General features: G+C 30.4%; 1 protein-coding gene across 13 annotated transcripts in view; it reads right to left on the bottom strand.

Moving 5' to 3' along the window:
- LOC113510608 (small conductance calcium-activated potassium channel protein) overlaps positions 1–22,041 on the bottom strand; it is a 266,010-nt gene that overhangs the window by 132,771 nt on the left and 111,198 nt on the right. For 12 of the 13 annotated variants that reach the window (XM_052896244.1, XM_052896245.1, XM_052896243.1 and 9 more), the window contains 2 exons: positions 16,440–17,187; positions 14,899–15,000 (listed from right to left, as the gene is read on the bottom strand). In XM_052896244.1, coding sequence (XP_052752204.1) covers positions 14,899–15,000; positions 16,440–17,177 — 840 coding nt within the window. In that variant the 5' untranslated portion in view covers positions 17,178–17,187. The remainder of the gene's footprint in view (positions 1–14,898; positions 15,001–16,439; positions 17,188–22,041) is intronic. The other variant, XM_052896254.1, reaches the window with a different exon arrangement.

Here is a 22,041-nt window from a genome sequence, read left to right as displayed (position 1 = left end):
CTCGAAGATAAGGTGAAGCTGGCATCAAAAAACACGGTGTGCTTAATAAAGCGAAGTATTACTTCACGCCGTATCAGCGATTAATGCTCTACAAATCTTAAATCTGGCTTCACATAGAGAATTGCTGTCACTTATGGGCGGAAGCCCCAAATACCAGCTTGAACCCTTCGACTCGTTGCAACAACGAGCTATGAGAATTGTCGATGATCCCAGGTCTACAAGCGTTATCGAAGTCTTAAGAGAGATTTTGCCTCACTCTGCATGTTCTACAGCTTGTATAACGGATTGTGCTCAGAGGACTTGTTCAATATGATACCCACGGTCACTTTCTACCATCGTGCGGCTCGTCATGGACAGGGAGTTCATCCTCATATCCTACAGCCTAAATGGTCGCGTACAGCGCGGTTTCAGAAATGTTTTCTCCCACAAACACTCAGGTTAAAGAATGAGCTCCCTGCCAAGGTTTTCCCAAGAGACTACAGCATGGGGTTCTTCAAAGGGAGGTTAAGAGGTTTCTTCAGGGTCGGCAACGAGCGCGTAATACCTCTGGTATTACGCGCTATTTCATAGGCTACGGTGACCATTTACCATCAGGTGGGCCGTGTGCTTATTTGCCAGTGGTATAAAAAATAACCCGCCCGCCAAGCGTGGCAACTACTGGCAAAACCATTCCTCATAGGAGAGACCTATGTCCAGCAGTAGACAGTCAGCGGCTGATATCATATCAGATGATGACTCAATAATTTAAACCCTCAAACTGCAACACAACTACGCAAGCACACCGCCATTGGTCATGTAACGTTTAAATAAATAATATCGCTGGTTTTGCAGACATTCATCGACTATAGTAGCATCTTATCAGCAAGTAAGCCAATATGCTTAATGGCCACCTTCGTGGTATAAAAAGACGGTTAAACACAAAGACTAATATAAAAAATACATACGTACGTATATTTGTTGCGTCATGTCTACTTTGATTCGGGTGTAGTCTCTACGGACGCTGAAATACTTCCTATTCCAATATAATCCCTTTAACCTCTCGCAAAATAACCCTTTGTTCCGTTCATTTTTCAATAATAAAATCAAAACATTGCCACTCTGTAATTAAATGGTCCCTCGAATTTTCATTGTGGTAAAGTCCGTTTAAAAGATTACAAAACCTAATAATTTACTTTGTAACATCCTCGTTTTAAAGCATATATACATTATTGCATTCATAATTTTTTTAATATATCAAAAAAGGCATGTTGTATCTGGTTATCTAGAGATTGTATCTCCTTAAAAAATAGTAATAATTCAACGTACAGATTCAAGACTTCTTCAGTTTAATAATTCCATGTATATAATCTTAAATGACAATTTTTAAATGCATAACAGTGCTCAGAAAACTATTTCCATGAAACATTGTTATTTACTGCTCCATGTAATTAGTTTTCATTCATCTTTTTACCCGAGAGCATTTTAAATTAGCAGTATAACCGTACTCAGTATAAATTTTTAATACCTTAATTTTTCACATGGCGAGTCCAAATAATCCATGTTTTCTTTAATTTTAAATTCTAGTTTATTTCAATAATCTTCATAGTGTAATGGCAGATATGTTGTTTTATATGTATAAAAATCTAGATTGGATCCAGGTCACAACAATTTAGGAAACGTGCTTATCTCAACTGGCTTGGATTTAGATATTCTAGGTTGAATCCCTAGATAATATCTAAGAATTTAGGCATTGTTTCGTTCATTCGTGGTGCCAAAAAACAAAATACGCTAAAAGCGATCCTTTTTTTTAAATTAAACAGAATTTAATTAAAACGTAAATATGTAATATTAACGTCATTAATTAAAGAACTCAAGACATATCAATATTATGAGCTTATTGATGTTATTACTAAATATGGAAGCGAAATTCCTTAGTCCTCAGAAATAGTAATAGATGTGTAAGTAACATGATCGATCCAATTTCATAGTGCTATTTATGTAAGTTTTCTGGTAAGCATCTGATGCAAAGTAATCTTATCTTAATAGATTATTTTGATTACTGTTCCAAATCGCAATAATTAAGATTGTGTCCCACAATAAAAAAACAGTTACAATTATGCCAAAACTAGTTATTTTGATTTAAAATTTAAACTACTGAACCGATTTTGATAAAATTTCTATGGACCCAATCTGTTAGTAGGTATAACCTTTCAGATAAAAAATAATTGTTTTCATTATTTCATTCATTAAAAGAATCTTTCTGTAACTCATTCCCTTCACGAGACAAGACACTGTGATAATAGATGGGGGAATAAAAAATAGATGTAATAGAACTATCTTTTACCATCGATGAAGATATTTTCTATATTTATTTTGTCATCCCACATCACATCATCATATCAGCCTTTAACTGTCCACTGCTGAACAAAGAATTTCCATTCATTAAATTAGTACCTTTAACAATTATTTAAAAAAAGAACAAGCTATTTGATTACTGATTGTGATTTTTGTAGAACTGATGCGAAATATCCCTATTTATACAAATTATATTCATATGCTAAATTTCGGAAACAGTTATAACAAAACTGCTTAACATGTAACAGATGAAGGAGTAAACTGTACGAGAATTGTTTAGGAACAAACATTACTAAGGTCTGGTGCGTTAAACACGAGCATTATGTCAGTATACATACCAGTTATTGCTAACCATTTGACAATGCCTAGGTACGAAGGTCTAACTGTAAATGAAGATAGTTCTAGGATAAGAGAAATGGTACATATTGTATAGAAATTTATATCTAATTTACTATCTATATATACAAATAACATCTTGAGAAAAAAATTAATTTTGTTTGTCACTTGCTTTCATTTAGATAAAATCGAAATTATTAGCATGATTTGAAGATTTTTCTATCAAACTGAATATTTTCTCCAAAGAAATGTATCGAAATACATTAAAAATTATGTAATTTCTCATAATAATATTTCGCGTTCAATTCTATAATTTCTCGAATCACTTTTCTTTGGGAAACATATCCATTTTTATTGGTGGATTACTCCCTACATTGGTGAATGCTCATCTCAACTCAGAATAAAAACATGTAGAAACCTAAAGGAAAGGTGTTGTAGTAGGGCATAGGTCATGAATGAAGATAAATTATATCATATATAATATAAACAATATATGACATTTAAATAATAAAATTTTTCTTATGTTATTTTTGTATTATCACATAAAAGCCAATAACCTAGCTTCTTTCAATAAAATCTAGAACATAAATCCTAAGAGATATTGTGAAAGAAAAACTATGTAGCAGATATTCATAAGAAAATAAGTAGGAAAGGGATCGAGAAAACTGCGTTTACGACCGTCTGACGGTAAAACTTTATGTCCTTGTTACAATGCTGCTAATCCAAGGGTCGGATCCTTCCCTCTCTGGTTGTTGGTAACTGATTTATGGTGTAATTATAACTTGCATTAGAAGAAAAACGTTAACGAAATTTTATGCTACGCCTTTCTCTAACACATAAATAATTTTAGTTTGATACATTAAATTCTTCATGGATTTTTTTATGAATATTGTGATCACGAATTATAAGCAGAATAAGTTTATGACTTTTTTTGCTTAAACAATTTTGGTTATTTAAAATTTGCCACATTGTAAAATCCACTTCGATACGCACAAACTCATGCCGCATCATATAAATGCCCACACAATTAATATTCGACCAACGCAATTGCGTTAGCGAGAGCGATAGGTTACAGCTACAAAAGCACATTTGGTACGTGATCGTGGATTCGTCCTGATTGCAGAGAAGTGTGATTTTTATAAAGGGATTAAATTATTAGCATGTTATTACCATATTTGTTACACAGGAGGTCAAAAATGTTTATTTAGAAAATGTGTATAAAATGTGCGTAAACCCACATCATAGAAGTATTAATCTATTCAAAACCTTTCTAATACACCTTGAAAATAAAAAATGGCATTCAATAGTTAATATGTAATCCATTATCTTGTTTAGATATAAAAAAAATTAAAACAAATATTTACTATGTGTACTTAGGACAGATAAAAAGAATACAACAGAATTAAAACTCTCTTACTGTACTTTATATACCAGTAAAAATCAATCAATGTCAAGCTATGTATGATTGACAATGTTGTATAACGCCTGTTATATGTCCTATCCTATTTTATCATAAATCAATAGATTATTTACAGTAACAACAAAATATCTTATCGTATTTATTTCTTCATCAGTGTGTTTTATCACATTATATTCATATATCGCCTTGGGAATGTATGGAGTAATGAAGTGCTAACAATAGCTCATTACACTGTATGTCCATATTTCGATTACTATGGATAAAAGCGAAACCAATTTCGAAAATTTCATATTATATAGCAAATATATTACGATATTACATTGACGTTAATAGTAAAAAGAAAAGATTTTTTTCGTTATTTATTAAAAACCGGCATTTCTATTAAAAGTATTTAAATATTTAAGTTTGTAAGGAATTTATATTAACGTTTATACTTTTTACTAATTAAAGAAGGAGGAGATTATACGATATTATATTTAACGTGTATTTTTATCACAGTTTTAACACAAATAGATGTTATTCAGTTGAATGCAAAGTACGCGTAGTTATGTGTACTTAGCATGACAATTGTTCTCCTTCAAGTAAACTTAAAATACATCGCCCAAAAATTGTATTTAATTTTCATCTAAGTCGATAAAAAATTACACAAATGAACAGAATTACGGATAGTATTTGCAAAAGTGTTTTATTGTAGATAGGAGTTTTCTAACTTTAGACAGATTTTGTAATTTCATTGTTATTTTAATTTAGTTAATTTGCAGCACGCTAATAGATTGTGCCACATGCGACAACTATTTCCAACAATATGTCGCCGCTACCGATAATACTGCCAACCCAATTAAATTATGTATTACTAAAGTGGACTTGAACTACAGTTTGCACTGATTTGCTATTACAAAGTCGTTATTTCCATAGTGCCATTACTACTGAAGTAGAAATCCATTTACTGTGGCTGGTAATTCTGCCGTATCAAAAACATGTCAGCAAAATATATTGACTATCTTGCTATATTCTTAATAAGTTTTAGACAATTTATTTCGAACAAAATAATATAAATTAATACTGTTTGCAATAATATAATCTATAAATATAATTATAAAATGCAATGAAAACTCCCAAGAAATATATTCATTCCGTAAAAATGATTATATAAATTCAATTTTTATGAGAGTATGGCATTAAAATATAAAAAAATTTTGATGGACCGACAACATTGAGAAGGCGATCGAAAACGGATGGATGGGAAAATTGAAGGATCGCAATGGTGGAAAGTATTTGGGAAGGCCTCTATCCAGGAGTGGATAGATACAGGATGAAGTAATAATTATAAATTTATTCATTAAAATGCAGTGGCAGTAGAAGAATAAGGGTAATATTAGTTACTATTACTTGCAAATTTTGTATGTTTATTCATTTTAACATCTTTTGTAACGTAATAAATTTTATATTTTTTATGTAGATTTGTGTCATACTATCAAGTTATTTTGTTATTCTAAAATGTCGTTTTACTATAACTTCTGTTTTAGTGCCTTATTTGTCAGTATTCTACTATGCTCGGAATTTACGATCTGAGTCATCATTCATTCTTTTGAGACGCCATTCAAACATACTAGTAACTTGCTAAAACTTTACTAGATATTCTCTTTTACTCTTTCGAACTCAAATCATATCGAAAACCTTCTTAAATTTATATTTACTTAGGTTTACTATTATACTGATAAACCATTTGAAACAGTTTTGAAGTTAATATTGTTTAACATTATATGCTCCTATGAGTCTTTAAAATAATTGTTATTGAGTATTTAAATAATTGTCGTTGAACGCGAATATTGTATATTATTACATGCTATATGAATAATATAAATTTAAAAATAAATAAACGAATATTTTTAAATCTATGATATTTTAATTAAAATTAGATATGTACTCTTAAATATTAGACGTAATTTAAATGAAATACTTTTGTTAATTTTATCTGATTTTTCAGTTTTCAGTATTAAATGTTACATACATACTAATGAAAGCCGAATAGAATGAAATAACTTTAATCAACTAATTAGATAAGTAACAATTTGGTATCATAAAATTTTATTAATCTCATAAAATGAACGAAAAATGCGATTATATTTCTTTAAAAAAATGCTTTTGAATTTCGAACATCTTCTTTTTTGGAATCAACGAATATGATTTAAATTGTAATTATCCAGTTAATCCAAACAAGTTATTAAGGGGATCAATCATATCAGTTCGGGATCAGGGTCGCATTAGTTTAATGTAATGGAACCTATTGTGCTGAAGCTTCCGTAGCATAATTTATATGACAAGGCACTGCATTGCGAGTCCATTGTATTGGATTGGAACTATGCCATGGTGGACCACCGATGTCTAAAACTGCCCATATTAATAAATTTAATTACGCTATTCATATTATCATTTACTATAACATGTAGCTTTGTTAAATTCGTGTGAATTTAGGATTAAAAATGTTTTGTATATTTTAATAATAGGTTGCAAGCCATTATGTGTTCACTGCTGAACATAGGTCTTCCCTTACTAGGGGATTTTGCCAGTAGTTGTAATGCTTGACAGGCAGATAGACAGGAGATGTTTTAAGAGGGGCGGTTCTGCCGCTGCCACAACCATTGGGTTCCCTTAGTCACCTCTTACGACACTCACGAGAAAGGTAGGGATGACCCTTTCTATATCGGAACCATATAGTACAATAATATATAGGTACACTTTGTTAATAAAACAAGACTAGATCTAAAAATCTTTTTTCAATTACTTAGTTTATTTAATAGTTGTATACTCTGTTATGTCCATGGAACTGCTCATGTCTATAGGCGACAGTTATCACTTTCCATCAGGTGGTCCGTCAGCCTGTTGCCATTCTGAGTTGCATAAAAAAACCTGTTATTTAAATTATATGGATATGAATTAGCCTTGATAATAGTTATGTATCAAGGGTGTAACAACGACCTTCGCACGGTGAACAGTTGAATTTTCTCGTAGCAACAGAATAATTTCCACCATAAAAAAATATCACAAAATCACAAAAGCACGAGCTAATTTCTGTTATGTTATAGATAAGTATAGATAGATTTAATTATTGGAACATCCAGGGTCGGATTAACCATGTCGGGGTCTCTAGACAATGCACATCTTCCTTACAAAAAACTGCTATAATATGATTGTATACTAGCGATACGAATCGGCTTTGTACGTGTAGATAGAATTTTAGAAAATAATCCATATATCGCCTATATTACTGGCTGATAATGTAGCTTTCTATTTTAATGGTTGCATTTAATTTAGTTTAAATAATGGGTCAATTTTCAATTATTAGCATCTTTTAAGGGAGTAATTTTCTTTGCTAATCAAACTGCACTGATTTAAATGGGTCAAAAAACAAAAATAAGCCTTATTTTAAAGAGCTAGTAGTGTATTAACATTACAGTTCATGCATGTTAATAATTAAATTACTTATAGTTAATATTGTCAGTACATAATAAAAAGATAATAAAAGCAAACATATTTTGAAACATACTAATTTTATTGAATAAAGTATTAAAATGCACTTCATAATATTACTCGGTGTAAATTCTCCTCTATGGCATGGTCTGATTCCTACGTATAAACCAGAGCGGAACGATAAGAAAGCTAACTATTCACTTTACATTGGCATCTTACTTTATATATTTTGCCAAGAAAAAGTTGCAACCTATCCCAATTTTAAAAGGAACTACCTTATAACAAAAAAATATTTAAATTTACAATATAAAAATATAAATAAAATTAGGTAATAAATTATCGTAGTAACGAACTAGAACGAACTAGTCCCTATAAGCACACGTCTTCGAGTATGACAATTAAACCCGCAACCATTTACCAAGAGTCCAGCCACATACCGGTACCTGTCTAAATATTGAACAGAAATCATCATTATCCTGTATGTAATCCATTGCTGGTCACAGACCTCTCCTAAAATGTATCACTTTGTATGGTCTTGTGTTTTACGCATCCAATCGTTTCAACAATTTTGCGCGTATCCTTGCGCCATTTTGTATGGGGCGCCCCACGTTAGACCTGCCCAAACGTTGTCTTCCGCTTCAGAACACGAGCAAAACGCCCATCATATTTGCGATAAATTTGACCAGCCTATTTCCATTCCAATCGACTATTTAAATATAAATAATATAGTACGATAGACATACATAACTCATAAAAAAACATCTGTAAATTAAAACACAGTGATAACACAACATATTTCGATATCAATAATGAGTCTTTTAAAAAATATGCAGACAGCTGGATTTTTTAAATCAAAGCTTTTTATAGGTATCTATCTGAAACTACTAAAATGCCACGTCGATCAATAAAGTTCACCTCTAGTAGAAAGTATTAAAGAAATTATTTACAGTTCCTTATAGCACCGCTGCTAGTTATAAACGATACATTATAAATTTATCGTTTGTCGACATATTACTTTTGTTTAATGCACGTGTAACAAAGAATCGATAACTTTAAATAATAAAAAAAAATATATGAATAATAAGAATAATTCACCAAATAAAATCAGCACCACACAATATAAAGAAAATATAAAAAAACCGAAAATGTAAACTCTTCTCCACCACGAGTCAACAAATGGTTCTGACGACACCATTAAAAGACAGTCGTGAGTTATTTATTCTTTTATTTTATTATAAGATTAATTTAATTTTATGGAATAATGCCTTTTTAAAATTTTATATTTTTAAGGCACCAGTAGACCTAAGATATCGGAAAAAATATACTTCCTTTCCAATTATAATGAGAAACCGTTATTATTATAAGGATTATTTTAATACGAAATGAGGCCTCAATTTCTGTACATGAAATATAATTATTCAAGCCTATGTAATCATATTAGTGAACAGCTAATATAACGATCAAACAAGGATTAAAGCAACCTAAAATAATATTAAGTTCTCTACAAAGTTTACAATGAAGTTTGACGTCAATGTTCTGATATTCAATTAGTTTGTATATCAAGAAAATTTGCTTTGTATATTATATAACGTATGTAAAAATTGCTTTGTAATTGATAATACAATACTTGTATACCCCAGATATATAGTAAATACAATTTGCCTTTGAATAATTATCTCGTAGCCAGTTTGCTATAACCAAAAAGATTAAGTTTTATCGATACTAAAAACAATACAGTTAACAAACAGTTTATAAATCCAATAAATGAATTGTTAAATAATGAGAAATTATTAATAATAATTGTGAATTAATAAATTAATCGTGTCAATATTATTGTATTAAATATTTAAACTATTTAAAATTTATGTTAATTAAAATTCAGCATGAATCCATATTCAGTATATATTTAAAAGAGCATATTCCTTTATAAAAGCATCTTAAATTTCTCCGACGTGGCGTTATGAATGCTCATGGATGGCGGCAGTCACTTACAATCAGGTGAACAACATACTTGTTTGCCCCCTATGTTACATAAAAAAAGAATGGCCATATTTATATGACATCCTTGCCTCTGTACACGTATTACCAGTACACTACTTTCTAGAAGGACATTTATAGTACTCCATACATATACAGATGAATTTAAAATCAATAGTATCTTTTAAGAGAGTGTTTTATTAGTGTAACAAAACTTTTTTCAAGAAACAGCATTAATAAAGAACAAAAAAATTTAAATTTTGTGCATCTTATACTAACGCAGTGTATCCTATTAAGTTAGCATTGGAGGAGAATTTTTAAATAAAAAGTTCCTAATATTAACAGCATTGATTGATTCACAATTTTACTTCTGTCTAACAACTTCCTTATTCTCCGTATAAAAACAAAACATTCAGTATTCGAAGAAGAAAGCAATTCTGGAAACAAACTCTGGATGCAAACTAGAAAAACATAATTTTACACGTTCTTGACAAATTAATAATCTGAAAACGAAATATTGCCATCTTGGAAATAATGACAAAAGGGCTGGTCCAGACGGCTGTTTCAGCTTTGGGCAGACTTCCAAAACCTGATTACATAGTTTATATTTTGGAAACGTTCCCAAGAATCGTGGACTCCTCGTAATTTTTAGATATATATGATATTTTTCATTAAAAGGATGTAATTTCCTCACTTATTATTAACAGCTTAAAATATATGTTATATAGTTTTACTTTTATTACTCACTGACATATTAAGAAAACATTGAAATTATAAGACAGTACAGATGTTTTCGTATGTATTTACAAGAAAAGGATTTTTAAAAATTCTCACGAATTTGAAAAATAACCAATAAATTATACACTTTAAATATTTAATACAATTTAGTAAATTACATACGATTTTGCATGTTTTGACGTTATGTTTATAAATAAAACTTATTCCATAATGATTAATAATCACAGTTGATATGCTACTTAAATCCACCTTGAGACGAATCTCTAGTTAAACTCCCCTTTTCTATCTTGAACGTACCCAATTATTGACCTCTCATGTCAGCTATCACCTAATACTCGTAAACATGACTGTTCAGGTACCGCAATTTCAGACAGAATTTCAGACCAAAAGATTTTCTCTGACATTTCAATGACATGATGAGATCTGTTTCACTTAGGTATAATTTGAATTTTTCGCAATCTTTTAATGTTAAAAATTTACAACCTACAGAAATGTTAACATTTGCCTTTATTAAATATTTAAAACAATTTTTGAGGGGACTTGTCAAACTAGGTAATACTAACTTTACCTGAAAGATCAAACGATGAATCCAACTCAGTTCAGAGGTGTACATAATATCTTCATATGCAAAATACGCACATAAACTGATGCGTGTTGTCTACGAAACTAAAACATGATGCCTCCGCTTTATTAGACACTATTTTATCAACGTAGTAAATGTGAAAGAAAATGCATTAAAAACATGTACATATATTAAAAAGTAAAACCTTCTTATCTTAAAAGTAGCTTTATAAGAAGAACATGTAAATTTTAAAATCTACTCTCTATCTGAAAATCTACTCGAAGTGGCTCTATTTGCAGGTTATCCGTTAGCATCTTTTAGAGTCTGTTTACGTCGGTGCCTTAAGTGAAAATACTTTTCCATTTTTCTCCTAATTCGGATTAGTAGTAGTAGTAGTAGTTATTATTTACACTGCAATTTAATTGTAGTTAAACTACTTAAATGCATAAGTAAGTGTTAATTTTAAATTTAGGAATGGGTAGGCGAGACTTTTTTTATAAATTAATAAATAAAAAAATAGAAAACATTCATGTAACAAGACATATGTAAAATTTTAAAATTGCACAGGGAGCCATGGAGAGAAAATAAAAAAAATATCTGTTGAGGAGCCAAATGACTGATAAGCCAACGGCAATGAGAATTAATAGTCCTAATATTCATTCACAATGACGAAGTTTGGAGATTGAGATAAAAGATGAAAACATCCACCTTCCATTTCAATCTCTCATAATTCTTACTAATATTATAAATATGAAAACGAGTTCGTTTATTTGTTACCATATAGCGTCCTAACAACTTAAGCTCGTGATAGATAGCTGAAATTTTGGTATGTACTATATGAGATGGAATAGGGTATAAACTATTTTTTATTACAGTCAGTGAATAAGTATATTCTGGCCACACGGACGAAGTTGTGGGTAAAATATAGTATAAAATATGAAATTATTATGAAATAATATTTTTTACAGCAAATGGGTCAGGACCGTTCTTTATGTCAGTTTATGGGGGAGGCTTATGTCCAGCAGTAGACGAATAATACCGGAAATGATGATGACGATGAATAATTTATCTATAATAGAATACTGGAATTCGTCTGTAATAGCAATATGAATAATAAAGCATATTTATTTTAAACATTTGTTACATCTTGATACCTTAGTGACTCAATCGTAAATGAAATTGGTATATTCGTAATATATGATGTGACGAAAGTCATAGGTCAATTTTTATGCCAGCTAAACAATATGTCCCAATTTCATAAATACGTTACTGAGATATAAAATAAAATATTGCAATAAATCGAAATACAATAATAGCATGACAATACTAATAAATAGAACTCCATTAAAAAGCAAAAATGATAAATGAAGTAATAATATTTGAGTAAAACAAACCTCGATAACAAAAAGCTTCTGTTCAAACTTTATTATTTCCAAGACCATCGAGTCAGAAATGATAAATAACCTAATTTAGAAACATCGCTTTCAAATACAATATTAGCTGTTAAGCAACTTTGACACTATTTTGCCAGTGAAAATTAAAAATTTTAATTAATTACATTATTGCCGGTACAAATATTTAAGAATAATGTTTAAAACCTCTTTCACAAATAGAACATTTATTCCTTGCCTTGATAAAAATTATGAAGTTTAATCTTTTAAACTTTTTATACTTAAATTGCATATACGGAATATTTAGAAAATCACCGAAAGGTTTATCAGTCTGACTTTATTAGCCGCAAAATAAATAAATAAATTTTCGCAATTTTTAAATTGTAGAAAGCCTTATGTGATGAGGTTTAAAAACAAATTTATTATTCAAATAATTGTTGAAGGAAAACCTTTTTAGCTATTGTAAAGAATTTTAAATGAAAAGTCATTAAACCTTGCTTGCAAGCTTTATATTAGTAAAATATACACACAAGTATACGTGGACGTAGAAATAATATTAAATGTAGACATTATTCATTCTGGATTATGCTACGGTAAAACCGATTGTATTCAAATATATCATAATAACACATAAATCATTGTGGTTGAATTGTTATTATGTATTACAAAGAAAATGTAATTGAATCTGTAACCAATCCACTCAGAACTTGGCATATTTCTGGGACAATAGCTCAGTCCATTACGGAAAAATAAGGTTGCCGAAAGAACCCACCGAGAAAGAACTTTGCCACATTATCTAAAGTACAGCCCAAGGTCTAAGAGCCTTAACACTTATTGCTGTATTAAATAGTTGCAGTAAGAGTTATGCGAAAAGTGTTGGGAAATATTACTGTGTTATAATAAAACAACTCCTAATAAATATTAATTTCAATAAAGGGACCACAATAACAAAAGATACTTATTCATTTTTTTCTTTTTAATGGGTGCTTAATAGGAGCTATTTTTTTATATTATTGTGCAATACTCTTCTAAATCTATTCTATTGTTATATAAATATAAGTTTAGAATTTAATTTTGTTTAAAGAATTAATAGGAAAAAAGAAAGTCTCACACGATATAAAAGTATTAAAGAAACAATTTGCATAAAATAATTTGATGTAATGAAAAATGGAGTTCTCACTACATCAGATGAAAGCACTTTTTCTTATGACGACAATAAATGATGAGACGCCCTAGTGCAGAATAATCTCCAATATCACGCTTACTTTCCTCAGTAGAAGCTGTAAGCTTAATATACTTAAATCTAGTGAGAATTTTCCCTAAACTCAAAATCCTATAATGATGTAATTTTTCAAACTACCTACTTGTTATATAATTTGATTTACATAAATAATAATAAATTTATTATTGTATTCCGTTCTAAGATTTAAGGGTTATCCCTTAAATATTAGAGTGGAAATTAAAGTAGCCATTTTGCGAACGTGGGTATTTATTGATAAATATATAAAGGGATAACGCTTGGCTCTAAACCTTTTTGTGAAAACTCGTTGTTCAAATCTCAGGAAGTGGCGCAGAATTATGCTTTACAAATTTAGAATTCTGAGAGAATACAGAATATTATACTAGTTAGGATTGTGTATGCATTGTCGGAAGTTTAACTAGTAAACATGTTACGATTTATGACATACTTATAAATCATAGAACAAAAAAATATATGATATAATACGTATTACCAGGTATTTTTTAAATAGCTTGCTAAAGTAAAAGCAAGGTGAAATATTGCCTATTGTAATATTTGTATACTATTACTGAAATTATTCCTAAATTATCGCAAATAAAATAATACTGTCTAAATACTAAAAGCAACATTATCTGTGCAATCTAATCATTAATCTAAAGTGCATAGCGCTACATATCCATCTAATGTGAATATGAATAGCTAATGGTTGTGTAGGTGCTGTGTATTGCTTGAGTAATGGATTCCTTAAAATGATGACAAAACGTTTTCTCTCAAACAATTGAATCCTAAATTTGCTTAACGATACAGCAAAAAATTATATCATGAATGAACAAAAACATAATGATATTGTAAACGTACCTGTAGAACAGATCTTCGCTATATCAAAGACACTTGACATTCAATGCCAATTTGTCAAGTTGCCAATAGGCGTGCTCAATGTATGATGACATTTCTGCTCGAACGGACGTGATGTACAGAAAACGATTTGTTCGTGAGAAGCGATATCAGTGCTGGGGATATAAGGGGCGTGGGGGATGGCTAACTGTGGGCATTAGACGAAGCTATGTGGAGACGACACATTCGCGTACTACCAAATTACTTTTGTGTACCACAGATACTGGCTTTTCGACCGTACAACCTGATTTGAGACATGACACCTAAAACTATTAATATTATAATTATAACTGAAACAGAATACTTTTGAATACTATTTCCAGCATGCCAAAGTATAAAATGGTTAAAATCTACAGGTTTTCTAAGATAACTAACGGATAAATAAATGTATTTTAAGTGGAGGTACACTTTACTCTATGCTTTTATGTTATTTCAAAGTAATGATTCCTAAATGGCCAATGAGATAAAAAATGCAAAAGGTTGTACAGCCGAGGGCCATAATTGGCGGTGCATAATCCAATAGTTTGAAGCCCACCGTCTTAACGTAGGTAACAGTATCTCCCGTAGCTTCAGTGAATGCACGTCTCAGTCGTGCTCGGCGGGTCTGCGACAGGGTTTGTGGACAGAGAAGCAGCCCCTGTAGGTTAAAAACAGGAATCAAATCAAAGTTCTAAACTTGATTTGATTTATTTAGGAAATCCCGTTTCAAGACCCCTACACAGCACTTACACCGTAACTGCAAAACGTATTGAGGATAAGACAAACATAATGAATCTGATAAGGTGTTAGCAGCTAAGTCCGAGATGACGATTAATAATGTGTAAATAGGTGTGCAGGAAAATATCAACTCTTATAAATTTGTAATTAAATAATAATGTAAATTCTTGTAATGGTATTTTTATGATTATGTATATATTAAAAATTATTGTTATCTACGTATCATAGGAAAAGCTACACTTTTTTATTGTCTATAATTGAAATTAAAATTAGATATACAAACTACAATTTCTTTATGTAAAAAATTAAACAGATTGTGCGCATTGCATTTCTAAAATTACCATTTGAACTTCAAAAAGACTACTAAGTGCCGTAATAAAAAGTAAAATTTCAAAAGCAGATATCAAACCGTTCCTTATTTCGCTGAAACATTTGGTTAAAATATTTTCATACTGCTAGAAATTTTTAAAATTAATTAAAGACTAATAGTAAACTTTCAATTATCCGTTTGTTGTTTAAATCCATATTGTTCAGATTCAGTACGCTTAGACAATTATGTAAATGTATTATTTAGTAAGCATTTCAAAAAGAGAAGATCTATTAAAAAATATATTATTATTTTATGTTTTACTCATTTTCGATTAACTAAAAGGCATGTAAGTAAGTGAAAACTATATATAAGCTAAAAATACTGTATCTCTAAGCGACATTTTTTTTTTATTTTGTACCGGATACATAATCTAAAACATTAATATATGTTATTTGAATGTTATGTCTAATAGTCAACTTAGCTAAGTGGACACAGAGTTTATTGAAAATTATACTACTTTTATCTTCTAATTTAAGACATAGTCCAGACACATATAACAATAGTCTTAGTAATTTTACTAGCCTTATCAAATAAAACTGGCCAAAATTTTCTCCATTATTTAGTTGATCAGAGCCGCTTTAACAATTATACAACTGTTTTCTTAGAGAAATTCACTTAACGCTCTAATTAGATAGCCTTTTTCAGATTGCTCGTGGAGTGTGTACTCAGCGATTGTTTTTTACAAAGCTTCACGACGGAAATTTTCTTGTTAAATCGTTTTGCTTATTAGCCTCGTTGAAGAGATTGTTTTTACTTAGAATAAAAATAAATTTTATATTAATAATTTTAATGTAACAGTCATTGTTTGTACCTATTAAGTAATACAAACAGAACTTTTTTTTATTTATTTGGTTTTACAGTTTCGACGTTTTTAACATCATGATAAATGATACTACCTATTACATTCATAAGCGCAAGGCTTTCCATACATTGAACGTTGAGCAATTTTGCGAGTACATGTAGCGCCATCTAATGGTAGCTGAACTTACCTGTTTGAAAGGTCGCATTCCTCCATTGATACGAAGAGAGTCTGCTGCGATGCCGGCTATGCCATCTCCTGGTTCCCTCAATTGACGCAATGAGGCGCTGGGGTGATGGTGGGCGTGGTGAGGACAGTGAGCCGCGCATGCGTTAGACTCCGGTTGCGAACTCTGTCGGATAATTCTAGAACTTGTTGCTGGTAGCAATAAGGCTGGGGGTTGTATTACGGGACAAGTGCTAACAGCGTGAAGTGAACTACACCCGCAAGTGTAGTGAACTGCTGAGCGAACACTTTCCCGTGAAACAGATCGCGCTAGTTGCAGCGCCGATATGGGCGCTGTGGACTGCCTTCTTTCACAAACGCGACATCTAGAGTATGTGTGTGGAACTAATTGGCAGGCGGTCACTGACCCCCTGTGAGAGCATGTCGCGACAGGCGACACAAGTGTCTGTGGGCGGTCAGCTTGGTCACGACACTGAAGTTCTATATCCGGAACACTTCTTGCAGCAGCGTCTTCTAATCTAATAGAAGCAGCACTTTCTTCACTGCCGGGGCCGCCCGAAAGTTGAGGCCGTAAATGAGTAGTACAGTCTTGTCTTTGTAATACTGGTTTAACGCTTCGATTCTCGGAAGGGACAATAACAGTCACTGATGGTCCTGATACTATGAGACTGGCAGTCTCATCGCTGCTCCCATATCCAGAGTTTGTAATAGCTTCTGTGCTATCAGTAGTCGGGGCCGACATCTTGTATAATCTGTAACAAAAAAAATACAGTCTATTAAAAAAGAAATAGACATTTTCAAACGGAATTTTTTGAAGCTGTCGTAATAAAATACGTCAAATTAATTTACCGCCGCGTAGTGCCCTAATTTACGGTTTTCTGACATCTACATTTTTTTGATGACTTTTGACATAAAAACTGCTCATTACATTCTCTAATTGATGAATAAATAATCTAATTAATAAATGACTAGGATAAATATGTAGTTGCCTTATGCAGATTGAATGTTATATGCTAAATTTCATGACAATTAGTTAAGCTGAGTTTGTTACCTAGCTTGTGTTAATCAATAAATAAACACTCTTTCACAAATTTTTAATAAAATTCTAGAAACTTATAACTTTCTGCTGATATATGTTGACTTGTCAGTCAGTTTCTTTTCTTATACCTAAATAATTAGTTATCGTAATATGTTAATGTTATACATAGAATCAATCTCATTTGATTCTAGGTATTTTCTTTTTATAAATAAAGAAATATGCCTACGTGACATTTTAGAGCACAGTGACATTTTTTCTCACCGTCCCAGCGGACTAGACTAGGATTACTGTTGCTTTCGACTAAATCTAAAGGATTTTCGAAGTTAGATGTGGCAAACGAACTGTAGGTAAAGCGAAATTTATTATGTTTTCTAAGAGACTACACGAAAATGAAGTACTCGATATAAATATAACCCTGCTCCATTGTAGTACCTATTTTTATTTGTAATAAAGAATCAATATCAGACATACTACATTTTAACACCAAATCTTGTTAAAAGTAACGTAACATATATTATTCCTATCTGATTATAATTAGAATTCATTTAAGCTAAAGATATATTAACAGGAGCATGTTTTTAATATCGTCATAATTCATAGATTTCAGATGTTCAGTTACTTTTGATTTTGTTTCTTTTAGGGTACAATTCTTTAGATTGCAAATTTTGCAAATTTTATTATATATGAATAGAATCACGCAAGGAGAGAAGCGTCTGAAATAACTAGTTTTTGTATTGGGTGTAGAGAGAGTGTAAAAACGCTTGTTTGAAGCCTTAGGATTATTCAGTGATTTTTGGATTATGCTGTGATCAATAGTAATAATGTATAACTGATTTAAAAAGAGGTTATGGTCTATTCATGTACTAAGTTTACTTCGGGATTGAAAAAAGTATATTGTGTTGACTCCTTAGTATTCATGCGACCATTTATTTAGAATTCATTCTCATTTTAATACATCATATTATTACATACTTCATTAAATGCATTATATTGTTACTAATAATCCATTTCCCCCTGGAAGAAAGAAACTAATCCATAGTATTCGGATGGATTATATATGCATATTTCTGAATTATGAAAGTTGATAAATCCTATGAAATATGTAGCGATAGAGTAATTCAGTTCTCTATACCAATCTGACAATAGATTTTACAGCATAAAATATATTCACATAAAGATTTACATTATGTTGTTATCTCCTCTTCTATGTACTTATATTTACACGTGTTCTTTAACGACCCTTTTCAAATGTATGAATATATAATCTAGCGAGACTGTTTCAAAACAGGATTTCAGTAAAAATTAAATTTCTTTTACCCACGCAAAGGAAAACGGTGTTTTATAAGCACAAGTACATTCTTATTTCAGCAAAACACCATTCTCAGGAGATGTGTTTTATACATTTAAATCTTATTCTTATAAATTGGCGGTTAGAATTTTGTTCTACAATAGCATTTTGAATATACTCGTAAATTAAATAAAAATTTCTACAAAAACTTTCACTTGCTTTAATATATTTTTAAAAACACTTGTAACATTCCACGATTAATGTTTTGTGGTGTTCTATGGTGGTGGGCTGGTGGGGAACCAGTGAGGGATAATAGATAAAGATAAAGCAGGTCAGTTGGTTCATCGTGATGAATTCATCAAAAATTAATCACGATGGTTTCCAGGGGGAACCGTGTGGCAGTCGACCTGTTAGGGTATATTGCAATAGGTCTGCTGGATCTCATTACTAACAATCCCTGTCCCCACACGATAAATGTTAGGTATACTTCATTGATTTCAGATTCGTACTTTCATATTCAAACGTGGAGCAGATTTATACCATGTGATTTATAATAATTAATATTTAAAATATTATATTGTTTGATATATAATATTATACAATTATAAGCGTGAAAATAAGATTTTTTTTTAAAACGTATTAAAAAAAATTTAACGTCACGTATTTTTAGATACACTTTTTGTTAGATTAGGAAACTCAAAATTTATTTTATTGAAAATGAGACAACGAATGTCGAACCTCATTTATAAAAATCTCTGTGCTACTTCACCATGGGAGATATTAAATAAAAAAAAGAGATATAAAAAAAATTATATTGGTACATGAAATATAGTATGACTATATTTCATGTTTTTATGATTCTATCAGATTCTAATTCGTAATGCCTAATCATACTTAGAATTTAAATCCGATTAATATATTTTTTTTAAATAATAGAAACTATTCGAGTTTCTCTAGCAAAATACATAAACAAAACAAAATAATTTTTATATTACTTCGAAAAGAATGAAAATTTAATGCGGCAGCCCTGAAAACTTTATGACACGAAAGAAATAGGATATCAATTCACTTTTCCAGCTACGACCCTTTCGAAATAACTGTAGGTTTTAAAGGACATAAAGCTAAAACTATTTCCATTATGTGTCTAGGACCGTGTCCATTCAGGATCCTCTTGAATTTTATAGTCAAAGTTATTTCAGTAATATATTACCGAACATTTCATAATAAAATATTATATAAATTTATTATAATTTGAACTTATTATTATTTTAACTTGGCTAAACAGCCTTACAAAATATTCTTTGTTTTTTTTTTTTCACAACATATTAAATTTATAACGTTCTTAATATACTGGCCAAGAATGATCTAGCTCAAATACTTTGTTAAAATATCATATTTTTTTACAGAAATCTCTATAATAACGGTGCACGGTAAAGCCACAAGACTTATGCTTTATTCTATATTCAAAATTAAAAATATTTTTATTCCAAACTCTTATGATATGTCAAATCTACCGTATATAACATGATACTGTATTTTGCTAAATATGCTAATAAAGTCATAATCTTCCAATTAAGGACCTCGGAATGATTACATTTCCCTGAGATAAGTATTTTAATATGTACGAGTATAATTGTGTTTATAAAAATTAATATATTGTTATTTGCATTATCTATATCTTACTACTTACATACTTCATAGAAAATTATTTTAAATAACACAAACAAAATAAGGTAATTAAATCTGTAACTGTTTATGAAACAGGCAACAGTTAATTGCTTGTTATGTAAACAGTAATTAAGGTTTTAATATAATTTAATTGCAAAGTATCAAATTGATGAAATGATTTGTAAATGTACTCTTTGTTTATTCTTAATAGTAAACTCCTATTACCTATTCCAAGTCTAAAGGAATTAGGAGTAATTCGTGAGTCCGTTTTAATTCTTTTATTGCAGGTATAATCTAAGAGTACAGGGTTTACTCCCTTGTTCGTTTTGTACTAATTTTCTAAAATCCGTTCTGTATCATGGACTAAAATTATAAGTTTTTAAATATATTTATTATAATAAGCCACAGTGTGGTCCCGGCGTATAATAGATGACCCCTTTCTTTCTTAACTTAATGGTCAAGTAAACGGCAGCAGCGTCTCTCTTAAAACATCATCAAAGCCAAACCGCGGTTGCCAATCCACCTGCTAAACGTAGCAACTATGGGCAAACTCCCTAAAAAGGGGAGGTCTATATTTACTAGTGAATAATAAATGACTGTTATGAAGATTATATTGAATATTTTTTTTAATGTAATAATAACAACTCATTGAATGTTATCAAAGAGTTCTTCAATTGGAATATAACTAGTCTAGACTGAATATGAAAATCGTATTTTTATACATTTCTTTATACCTATAAGATTTGATATTTTCATATTAAAATTTAGAACATAGAAATACTGTGACACATAAAAGCTTGAATCTGGAGAATTTTAAAAATTCCAATTTCCTAACTGGGTCACGAAGCTATAGACAAGAAACAGCATAGTAACAACATATTGTTCTCAAAATCTTTGTTCTTACGACTATGCACTTTAGCTTGCGTCTTGTCAAAACGCCATTGTACTCTACACTAACGTGACAAAAGTCAAACAAAGTTGCTTGTCGCGTTCCATCAAGGATCTAATGCACTTCCAAGATTACTCTTGTCGACATAAAACCGGAAAATGTCATGAGCTCAGATATACGTGAACATTTACCTACGTTCAGTATCTTAAGGGAATTCTTCAGGCTATCAAGTAGATACTTCCTTCTACTCAAGACTGTTCTGTCTGCCTTGCAATATTGCTCAATTTCCATAAACTATTAAACAATTTCCAATAATTCTGAATGATAGGTTAGTAATTTTAAAAGATCACACAATCAAGTTTTTAATACAAGGATTATTAATTTCTTTTTCTATTATGTTAATTCAAAAATATTTTGGTTATTAGTTTTGAAAATTGACAGATAATGGAGATTTTAACAGACTTTAGTGTAAGTGCTCTTAAGTCTCGTCTACTGCGGTGTGCAGCTTTGAATACATATGAATTTGAATAACATTTGTTTGAAATAAAATAAACTAGAGCAAAGATAAATAATATTTCTGAATTAATAACACCACCACCACTTCATTTACCAATATAAATTTATATATGAATATCAATATGAATATTTAATGAAATTAATTACATCGAAAAAAGTTTTTAATTATCAAGTTTATATATATATACTAATATAGTTTATATATA

Source organism: Galleria mellonella, unplaced genomic scaffold (genome assembly GCF_026898425.1).
Source record: "Galleria mellonella isolate WM207_F2 unplaced genomic scaffold, CSIRO_AGI_GalMel_v1 utg32, whole genome shotgun sequence".
Classification (NCBI taxonomy): Eukaryota; Metazoa; Arthropoda; class Insecta; order Lepidoptera; family Pyralidae; genus Galleria; species Galleria mellonella.
This window is presented reverse-complemented; position numbering and strand designations above follow the sequence as displayed.